The sequence below is a fragment of the Tachysurus vachellii genome, chromosome 16 (genome assembly GCF_030014155.1).
Source record: "Tachysurus vachellii isolate PV-2020 chromosome 16, HZAU_Pvac_v1, whole genome shotgun sequence".
Lineage (NCBI taxonomy): Eukaryota > Metazoa > Chordata > Actinopteri > Siluriformes > Bagridae > Tachysurus > Tachysurus vachellii.
Genome location: NC_083475.1, coordinates 21194268 through 21205835, shown reverse-complemented (window position 1 = coordinate 21205835; position 11568 = coordinate 21194268). Strand labels below are relative to the sequence as shown.

The 11568-nt window shown below is 44.0% G+C and overlaps 1 long non-coding RNA gene and 1 gene segment (V, D, J or C); one reads left to right on the top strand and one right to left on the bottom strand.

Moving 5' to 3' along the window:
• Positions 1–5904: 5904 nt before the first annotated feature.
• LOC132859170 (immunoglobulin kappa variable 6-21-like) lies at positions 5905–6623 on the bottom strand. The segment is given in 2 exon segments: positions 5905–6393; positions 6492–6623. Coding segments are annotated over 2 exon segments (417 nt in total).
• An 11-nt stretch (positions 6624–6634) lies between these two features.
• Positions 6635–7745, top strand: LOC132859171 (uncharacterized). Its single transcript, XR_009649711.1, has 2 exons — positions 6635–6774; positions 7278–7745. It is a non-coding gene; the product is annotated as an uncharacterized LOC132859171 (long non-coding RNA).
• The last annotated feature ends 3823 nt before the right edge of the window (positions 7746–11568 follow it).

Genomic DNA, 11568 nt, shown 5'->3' with positions numbered 1-11568 from the left:
AGGCCTGGGGAGTGGCATCTCCACCCCACGTGGTGGAGCATATGTGGAAGATTTTTGGCCGGGTGGAAGTGGATCTGTTTGCCTCCAAGGAGTTGACCCACTTCACTGCCTGGTCGGTACAGTGCTGAAGTTCTACTTTATCTACTTTAAATATCTACGTGGCCGCCATCGCCGCGAACCACGAACCTGTCCGCGTGGCCTCCTTGGGTAGGCACCCTCTGGTCTCTAGCTTTCTGCATGGTGTCAGGTGGCTGATGCCTTCCTGTAGACCACGCTTTCCTTCCTGGGACCTCTCTGTGGTCCTGGAGAGACTGCTGGAAGAGTGGGTGAGTGGGTGATTTGCAGGCCCGGTCGATCGCCCCTGCCTGCTGAGAATTTGCCCCAGGCTCTTTTTAGAGGTTCCTAAGGGTCCATCTTTGGCAAAAAAATGTCATGATGTTACTTTCTGACACAACACTTGTAACCTCTCTTACAATGGTTTGATCCATGTCAGCATAAAACATGTTGTGCAAAAGTGGCTGTGATAGCTCATGAATTTGACAAAGTCTTTAAGATCATTATTGCTAGGTTCATCACTCAGCTCTTCTAACTCCTCTAAATCATCAGCATGTGATATTTGCTCTTAATCATCAGGACTTATGAAATCTTGATTAAACGATTTAAATCTCTGTTAAATCTCTGTTCTTTGTGTACTTTACTCTTGTGGGCTCTGAAAGTGGAGTAGACAGCACTTCTCTGTAAGGACACATCTTCTTCTTCTTCTTTCGGCTTTTCCCTTCAGGGGTCGCCACAGCGAATCATCTCTTTCCACCTAACCCTATCTTCTGCATCCTCAACACTTGCACCCACTAGCTTCAAATCCTCATTAATTACATCCATATACCTCCTCTTTGGCCTTCCTCTTTGCCTCCTGCCTGGCAGCTCCATGTCCAACATTCTCCTACCAATATACTCACTCTCCCTCCTCTGAACATGTCCAAACCATCTTAATCTCGCCTCCCTAACTTTGTCCCCCAAACGTCCAACATGGGCTGTCCCTCTGATGTACTCGTTCCTAATCCTGTCCAATCTTGTCACACCCAAAGAGAACCTCAACATCTTCAGTTCGGCTACCTCAAGCTCTGACTCCTGTCTCTTCTTCAGTGTCACTGTCTCTAAACCATACAGCACGGCCGGTCTCACCACTGTCCTGTACACCTTCCCCTTGATTCTTGCTGATACTTTCCTATCACACAGAACTCCTGACACCTTTCTCCACCCACTCCAACCTGCCTGCACTCGCTTCTTTACTTCTTTCCCACTCTCTCCATTACTCTGGACTGTTGACCCCAAGTACTTAAACTCCTGTACCTTCTTCACCTCTTCACCCTGTAACCTTACTATTCCACTTCCCTCCCTTTCATTCACACACATGTACTCAGTCTTACTACGACTGACTTTCATTCCTCTTCTCTCCAGCGCAAACCTCCACCTCTCCAGGTTTTCCTCCACCTGCTCCCTGCTCTCACTACAGATCACAATGTCATCTGCAAACATCATCGTCCAAGGAGACTCCTGTCTGACCTCCACTGACAACTGGTCCATCACTATAGCAAACAGGAAGGGGCTCAGAGCCGATCCCTGATGCAGTCCCACCTCCACTGTAAACTCCTCTGTCTGACCTACAGCACACCTCACCACTGTCCTGCTCCTCTCATACATGTCCTGCACCACTCTGACATACTTCTCTGCTACTCCTGACTTCCTCATACAGTACCACAGCTCTTCTCTTGGCACCCTGTCATACGCTTTCTCTAAGTCTACAAACACACAGTGCAACTCCCTCTGACCATCCCTATACTTCTCCATCAACATTCTCAGAGCAAAAATTGCATCTGTTGTGCTCTTTCTGGGCATGAAGCCATACTGCTGCTCACAAATTTCCACCACCTTCCTTAACCTAGCTTCCACTACTCTTTCCCACAACTTCATTGTATGGCTCATCAACTTTATCCCCCTATAGTTGCTGCAACTCTGCACGTCACCCTTATTCTTAAAGATCGGCACTAACACACTCCTTCTCCATTCCTCAGGCATCCTCTCACTTTCTAAAACCCTGTTGAACAAACTAGTTAAAAATTCCACTGCTGCCTCTCCTAGACACTTCCAGACCTCTACCGGGATGTCATCAGGACCAACTGCCTTTCCACTTTTCATCCTCTTCAAGGCCTTCCTGACTTCATCCTTTCTAATCTTATCTACTTCCTGTTCCACAGAGTTCACCCCTTCTACTCTTTTTTCCCTCTGATTTTCCTCATTCATCAGCTCCTCAAAGTATTCCTTCCATCTCCTCTGTACACTCTCCTCACTTGTGAGCACCCTTCCATCTCTATCCTTAATAATTCTAACTTGCTGCACATCCTTCCCATCTCGATCCCTCTGTCTAACTAACCTGTACAAGTCCTTCTCTCCTTCTCTAGTGTCTAACCTAGTGTACAACTCATCATATGCCTTCTGCTTGGCCTTAGACACCTCCCTCTTCACTCTGCGCTGTAACTCCTTGTATTCCTGTCTATTCTCTTCAGTCCTGTCCATATCCCACTTCTTCTTGGCTAATCTCTTCCTCTGTATACTATCCTGAACTTCCTCATTCCACCACCAAGTCTCCTTATCTTCTTTCCTCCTTCCAGATGACACACCCAGCACCTTTCTCCCTGTCTCCCTGATCACTTCTGCTGTAGTTTCCCAGTCATCCGGCAGCACTACCTGACCACCCAGAGCCTGCCTCAACTTCTGTCTAAATTCCTCACAACATTCCTCCTTTTTCAGCTTCCACCACTTAGTTTTCTTCTCTATCTTTGACCTCTTCCTCTTACAGACCATCAGAGTCATCCTACACACCACCATCCTATGCTGTCTGGCTACACTATCTCCCACTACCACTTTACAGTCACTAATCTCTTTCAGATTGCCTCTTCTACAAAGAATGTAGTCTACCTGTGTTCTCCTACCTCCACTCTTGTAAGTCACTCTATGTTCCTCCCTCTTCTGAAAATACGTGTTAACCACAGCCATGTCCATCCTCTTAGCAAAGTCTTCTACCATCTGTCCTTCAAGGTTCCTTTCCTTAACTCCAAACTTGCCCATCACCTCCTCATCACCTGTGTTCCCCTCACCAACATGTCCATTAAAATCCGCTCCTATCACCACTCTCTCACCCTTGGGAATACTCTCAATCACCTCATCGAATTCACACCAGAATCTCTCTTTCTCCTCTAACTCACAACCTACCTGTGGGGCATAACCACTAACAACATTCAACATCACCCCTTCAATCTCTAACTTCAGACTCATCACCCTGTCTGACACTCTCTTCACCTCCAGAACATTCCTCACAAACTCCTCCTTCAGGACCACACCTACCCCATTTCTCTTACTATCCACACCATAATAAAACAGCTTGAATCCTGCTCCTATACTACGAGCCTTGCTACCCTTCCACTTGGTCTCCTGTACACACAGTATATCCACCTTCCTTCTCTCCATCATATCATCCAGCTCTCTACCTTTCCCTGTCATAGTACCAACATTCAGAGTCCCTATTCTCAGTCCTACACTCTTACCTTTCCTCTTCTCTCTCTGTCTGTGCACTCTCCTCCCTCCTCTACTCCTTCGACCAACAGTAGCCCAATTTCCACCGGCGCCCTGTAGGTCAACGGCGCCGATGGCGGTCGTTGTTAACCCGGGCCTCGACCGATCCGGTATGAAATTCTTACTGACAACTCGCATGGTTATTTTTGGCAATGTTTTATGCCGGATGCCCTTCCTGACGCAACCCTCTCTATTTATCCGGGCTTGGGACCGGCACAGAAGTCACTGGACTGTGACCCCCATGGCTAGATTTGTAAGGACACATGACTTTATTATTTACTTTTAAATGTGCATTATGCAGGTGAGTGAAGTAATCAGCCTCAGAACAATACTCAGCAAACCCACATGACAAACAGATAAAGTTAACTGGTACATCTGCACTTGGCTGTTGATGTGATGATTTGGTGTGAAAGAAGGATAAATGCACTTTTAAGGTATTGAATGATTTAAAAGTACACAGACATTCCTGATGCAAACAAGGAAATGGTTCAGTTCTAGCATAAAATTGAGTCTATAATGTTTAAATAGCTGTGATCTTTTTTCACAGTTAACGGGACAATGCTTAGACTTCCAAAGCATTTCTTCCTAACACCCTCAAAACTGCAATATTAGAGTTTAGAAAGGGCATTAATCTGTTTTTGAATCTATACAATTTTAATCAATGTCCAATTAATCTATATAAAACAATGGCTGTATCAAAATAAAACTTTACTTTTAAAAATTTGCTCGTCCTGTCTCAAGCCACTGGAAACCTTGTTGTATGTGTGTTGAACATACAGGAGTTAGAATGAGATCGCAGTGTTCGGGTAAAAAAACACCTAGTTAACACGTGAAAAACTACCTGTTTACAGCATATTTTCTGTCCTCACAAACAGACCCCAATAAAAAAACCCAAGAACAATAAACAAAGGAACAAATGACTGATGAACTGGACTGGGGATCGAGCAGGATCGTGTCCTCGTGTAATTAAATTAATAATACATTTTATTTAAATAAAAAAATATACAAATATCGGTAACTTTATACTTTTTACATGTCTCACTGCTCTAGACTGATAAACCAGTGTGAGGGTTTTTTCACAAGAAATTCATAAAGGGGTCAATTACCTATAAAGTTCAGGAACCCTGAATAAAAAATAAATCTGCAGATCTGGTGTAAATAATTTAAATAAAAAAACTAATTTAAGAACTTTAAACTTTACCCATTTGATCATGAATTAAAAAAGTGTAGATGATAACGTCTTGGGGGTCACAGGACATTCATAAAGGCCATTTGGGGTCAATTACCTATAAAGTTCAGGAACCCCTCAGGAACCCCTGTTCTATCTTCTCTTCAAACACAATCAGCTTTACAGCTCATGTGCTAATGTGGTACATCAAAACAAGTACTTTCAAAATGCAGCATTATTTTGTGTTATAAAGTCTTTAGGTTAGAGAAAATACAGAGATCTTCCTTGTTTCCTACCAAGTTACAGTTCTGATTGTGTTTGTAGAAAAGTTTGATCATCAAATCATCAGAGTGATCATGTCATAAACAGCACAACCTTTAGACATGTATTTATCTGTGCTGAATTTGATTAAAAAAGAAGTAAAGCTATTTATTACATGTGAGTTATGTTGATGTAGTTTAGTGGTAGAGGTGGGCGTGGTTAAATTACATTAGTGTAGAATGGGACATACGGAGCAGTCAAGTGAAAGTTTGATACTTTGCTATGCAACATGTTCTTGTGCCAATACACTGATACTCAACATACAGAAGGTTCTGCAAATAAGTTGTATGGAAACGTTTGTTCTGTGAGACTGAGTGAAGTGGGATTCATCAGGAGCACAAGGGATTAATCACACTTTCTGCAAGACCTGGTGGGATTAGTCAAACTTTACATGTGGTTGTTATGTTCAGGTTGTTGACTGTGCTGCTGATTTTTTTGTCTTTGATAACTTTATAAAGAAAATCTTAATCTAATAGTTTATTAATAATAAAAATGTTCATTTAATTGTCAGAGTCTTTATTTAAGGAATGTTAATGTTGTGTGCATTATTATTCTCTGGTCCACTGTGTGTTTGTGTGTGTGTGTGTGTGTGTGTGTGTGTGTGAATTACTGAGTTAGTGTGGTGTGTTTTCTCTGGTCCACAGAGTGTGTGTGTGTGTGTGTGTGTGCATTAGTGAGTTAGTGTGGTGTGTTTTCTCTGGTCCACAGTGTGTGTGTGTGTGTGTGTGTGTGTGTGTGTGTGTGTGTGTGTGTGTGTGTGTGTGTGTGCGTGCATGCGCGCGTGTGTGTGTGTGTGTGCATTAGTGAGTTAGTGTGGTGTGTTTTCTCTGGTCCACAGTGTGTGTCATTGTGCTGTATCACATCCTCCCCCTCAGCACCTGCAGTCACTCCCAGCTGCAGCAGTGTTTCTCTGTGCAGTCTCACTGACCGAGGTTTTTGTACGACGCTCTAACACTGTGTGAACACCGATTTACTGATCCAATGTACACTCAGACAGTAGTAATCTCCTGTATCTTCAGTCTGGACTCCACTGATGGTCAGAGTGAAGTCAGTATTAGATCCACTGCCACTGAAACGATCTGGAATCCCTGACTGTCTGCTAGTAGCATAGTAGATCAGGAGTTTAGGAGCTTCTCCAGGTTTCTGCAGGTACCAGGCGAGGTCAGTACCATCATCCACTCTGCTACTGGTTTTACAGTTGATGGTGACTGTGTTTCCTGGAGCAACAGTTTGCACTGAAGGAGTCTGAGTCACAGTCACCTGACCTCTGGATCCTGAAGAGAAACATAGATTGTGTTTCTGTGCTCTAAAGTGGTGTAGAATTAGTATGAAATGAAGTGTGTGAGGCTGTGAGTTGATGTTAAACTCTCACCTTGAGTCCAGAGGGCCAGTGTGCAGATGAAGACGCTGATCAAAGTCATGGTTGCTGTGGGTGAAGTTGCTGAGCAGCAGCTCTCAGTCATGAAGTGTTAAAGTCACAGGGCTATAAACACTCACAGAGCACTGAAGCATGGGCCACCAATGCAAAGTGTGTGTGTGTGTGTGTGTGTGTGTGTGTGTGCACTGTAGTGTGATGGAGGTTTTTGTACGATGGTTTCATTAGAATGTATCACTGTGGTACACTTTTGGTGGAGGCTCCAAACTCATTGTGAACAGTAAGTGTGTTTTCTTCTTTTTAAAACTAAACCAGTTTAGTTCATTACTAATTCCATGAAGAAATAAACTTAAACTAGATGATTTATGTTTAGAATGACATCATTGATGTTATTGTGTATTATTATGCTGTGTTGAGGAAAACATTTCAGTATCAGAACAGATCCCATATAAATGTTCTTCAACATTCAACAAATACACAATAATTGATGTTAAATATGTAATAATGACACACTTGCTATATATTCAACATGCAATAACTCTGCAGTTACTCTATAATAAACATTTAATAAATATAGTGACTTTGTGCTGATGTAAAATCCAGATGAAAGCTGCTGTGTGTGTTTGTGTTAAACAATGAATATTTCTGTCATGAAGTCAGACTTTATTAGACTTTATTACTCTGTAAGATCAGTCAGTTCCACAAAGTTACAGAAATATTTCAGAATCCTTTCTAACTGTGTGTGTGTGTGTGTGTGTGTGTGTGTGTGTTTCTCCTCTCCAGCTGGTCCCACAGCTCCCTCCGTGTCTCTGCTCCCTCCGTCCCCTCTGCAGACGTCTGAAGGATCGTCATCGCTGCTCTGCCTGCTGTCTGGCTACTCTCCACAGGGGGCGCTGGTGAGCTGGACAGTGGACGGCTCCGAGGTGAAGAACGGGGTTCTGACCAGCGCTGAAGAAGAGAAGAACGGCCGTTACAGCCGCAGCAGCACCCTGACCCTCAGCAAAGACCTCTGGGAAAAGGGGGAGGAGTTCAGCTGTAAGGTCTCCCATAACAACGCCAATCATCCAGTCACGTTCAGAAAGAGTCAGTGTGAAGGCTAGTGGATCCAAGATAGAGTTTAACATAGAGCTGCTTATCATCCATCCTAAATAGAGTTTCAATTCTACACAATGCTGACATTTCTGTCTTTACTCTGTTCACTGTCCTGTTGCTCTTCCTGTAGTTTTTGCTGAAATAAAGCTGAGTTTTGGACGTTGTTTGTTCTTTTATTCCAGTTAATAGTGATGATCAGTGTGATGAGAGAGTGGGATTAGCTGTAGATTCAGTGCTGTGTGTTGTGCTTCAGTGAGTTTGACTGAAGGAAGTTGAACATCTGGTGAACTTTCTGCTCTATTCTGGGAGAAATGAAACTCTTCAGTCCTGTTCATGTAAATCTCACTTCCACCTCACTGCTCTCTCTCTCTCTCTCTCTCTCTCTCTCTCTCCCTCTTTCTCTCTGTGTTTATAATCACATACTCATAGGAGACAAAATCATGATTTCCTTGAGAAATTTTAGTCTAGTCTCAGAACTGGACCCTCTACTTAACTCTGGATTAATAATTTTTTTTCTGATTTCTGACTCCAATTAAATTAGATTTTCATAAATATTATTCTGACTTAATAATAACACTCACGCAGTCATTCTATTCTACCTGACTGTATGTAACATTTAGTAAAATAAACCTGGCCTGGACTTTTCCTTGTCAGATTATACCACAGTAGTCCTGACCCCAGGGCCTGAGTTCAACACTGTATGTTTTTATGGTGCCACACTGCACCCTATTGGTGAATGGCTAAATTACCCATAAACAATTGGACGTAATAAATAGAAGTTAACCAGAACTATTTGTAATTTTACTGAAACTGCTGTGTCCAACATATTTAAAGAACAATAATAGCAAACATTAGAATTGTAGCAATAATAGCAATAATAGCAAACAAATAGAATCTAGCCATGGGGGTCACAGTCCAGTGACTTCTGTGCCGGTCCCAAGCCCGGATAAATAGAGAGGGTTGCGTCAGGAAGGGCATCCGGCATAAAACATTGCCAAATCTAACCATGCGAGTTGTCAGTAAGAATTTCATACCAGATCGGTCGAGGCCCGGGTTAACAACGACCGCCATCGGCGCCGTTGACCTACAGGGCGCCGGTGGAAATTGGGCTACTGTTGGTCGAAGGAGTAGAGGAGGGAGGAGAGTGCACAGACAGAGAGAGAAGAGGAAAGGTAAGAGTGTAGGACTGAGAATAGGGACTCTGAATGTTGGTACTATGACAGGGAAAGGTAGAGAGCTGGCTGATATGATGGAGAGAAGGAAGGTGGATATACTGTGTGTACAGGAGATCAAGTGGAAGGGTAGCAAGGCTCGTAGTATAGGAGCAGGATTCAAGCTGTTTTATTATGGTGTGGATAGTAAGAGAAATGGGGTAGGTGTGGTCCTGAAGGAGGAGTTTGTGAGGAATGTTCTGGAGGTGAAGAGAGTGTCAGACAGGGTGATGAGTCTGAAGTTAGTGATTGAAGGGGTGATGTTGAATGTTGTTAGTGGTTATGCCCCACAGGTAGGTTGTGAGTTAGAGGAGAAAGAGAGATTCTGGTGTGAATTAGATGAGGTGATTGAGAGTATTCCCAAGGGTGAGAGAGTGGTGATAGGAGCGGATTTTAATGGACATGTTGGTGAGGGGAACACAGGTGATGACTCCTCCTGGGCAAGTTTGGAGTTAAGGAAAGGAACCTTGAAGGACAGATGGTAGTAGACTTTGCTAAGAGGATGGACATGGCTGTGGTTAACACGTATTTTCAGAAGAGGGAGGAACATAGAGTGACTTACAAGAGTGGAGGTAGGAGAACACAGGTAGACTACATCCTTTGTAGAAGAGGTAATCTGAAAGAGATTAGTGACTGTAAAGTGGTAGTGGGAGAGAGTGTAGCCAGACAGCATAGGATGGTGGTGTGTAGGATGACTCTGATGGTCTGTAAGAGGAAGAGGTCAAAGATAGAGAAGAAAACTAAGTGGTGGAAGCTGAAAAAGGAGGAATGTTGTGAGGAATTTAGACAGAAGTTGAGGCAGGCTCTGGGTGGTCAGGTAGTGCTGCCGGATGACTGGGAAACTACAGCAGAAGTGATCAGGGAGACAGGGAGAAAGGTGCTGGGTCTGTCATCTGGAAGGAGGAAAGAAGATAAGGAGACTTGGTGGTGGAATGAGGAAGTTCAGGATAGTATACAGAGGAAGAGATTAGCCAAGAAGAAGTGGGATATGGACAGGACTGAAGAGAATAGACAGGAATACAAGGAGTTACAGCGCAGAGTGAAGAGGGAGGTGTCTAAGGCCAAGCAGAAGGCATATGAAGAGTTGTACACTAGGTTAGACACTAGAGAAGGAGAGAAGGACTTGTACAGGTTAGCTAGACAGAGGGATCGAGATGGGAAGGATGTGCAGCAAGTTAGAATTATTAAGGATAGAGATGGAAGGGTGCTCACAAGTGAGGAGAGTGTACAGAGGAGATGGAAGGAATACTTTGAGGAGCTGATGAATGAGGAAAATCAGAGGGAAAAAAGAGTAGAAGGGGTGAACTCTGTGGAACAGGAAGTAGATAAGATTAGAAAGGATGAAGTCAGGAAGGCTTTGAAGAGGATGAAAAGTGGAAAGGCAGTTGGTCCTGACGACATCCCGGTAGAGGTCTGGAAGTGTCTAGGAGAGGCAGCAGTGAAATTTTTAACTAGTTTGTTCAACAGGGTATTAGAAAGTGAGAGGATGCCTGAGGAATGGAGAAGGAGTGTGTTAGTGCCGATCTTTAAGAATAAGGGTGACGTGCAGAGTTGCAGCAACTATAGGGGGATAAAGTTGATGAGCCATACAATGAAGTTGTGGGAAAGAGTAGTGGAAGCTAGGTTAAGGAAGGTGGTGGAAATTTGTGAGCAGCAGTATGGCTTCATGCCCAGAAAGAGCACAACAGATGCAATTTTTGCTCTGAGAATGTTGATGGAGAAGTATAGGGATGGTCAGAGGGAGTTGCACTGTGTGTTTGTAGACTTAGAGAAAGCGTATGACAGGGTGCCAAGAGAAGAGCTGTGGTACTGTATGAGGAAGTCAGGAGTAGCAGAGAAGTATGTCAGAGTGGTGCAGGACATGTATGAGAGGAGCAGGACAGTGGTGAGGTGTGCTGTAGGTCAGACAGAGGAGTTTACGGTGGAGGTGGGACTGCATCAGGGATCGGCTCTGAGCCCCTTCCTGTTTGCTATAGTGATGGACCAGTTGTCAGAGGAGGTCAGACAGGAGTCTCCTTGGACGATGATGTTTGCAGATGACATTGTGATCTGTAGTGAGAGCAGGGAGCAGGTGGAGGAAAACCTGGAGAGGTGGAGGTTTGCGCTGGAGAGAAGAGGAATGAAAGTCAGTCGTAGTAAGACTGAGTACATGTGTGTGAATGAAAGGGAGGGAAGTGGAACAGTAAGGTTACAGGGTGAAGAGGTGAAGAAGGTACAGGAGTTTAAGTACTTGGGGTCAACAGTCCAGAGTAATGGAGAGAGTGGGAAAGAAGTAAAGAAGCGAGTGCAGGCAGGTTGGAGTGGGTGGAGAAAGGTGTCAGGAGTTCTGTGTGATAGGAAAATATCAGCAAGAATCAAGGGGAAGGTGTACAGGACAGTGGTGAGACCAGCCGTGCTGTATGGTTTAGAGACAGTGTCACTGAAGAAGAGACAGGAGTCAGAGCTTGAGGTAGCCGAACTGAAGATGTTGAGGTTCTCTTTGGGTGTGACAAGATTGGACAGGATTAGGAACGAGTACATCAGAGGGACAGCCCATGTTGGACGTTTGGGGGACAAAGTTAGGGAGGACAGATTAAGATGGTTTGGACATGTTCAGAGGAGGGAGAGTGAGTATATTGGTAGGAGAATGTTGGACATGGAGCTGCCAGGCAGGAGGCAAAGAGGAAGGCCAAAGAGGAGGTATATGGATGTAATTAATGAGGATTTGAAGCTAGTGGGTGCAAGTGTTGAGGATGCAGAAGATAGGGTTAAGTGGAGAGAGATGATTCGCT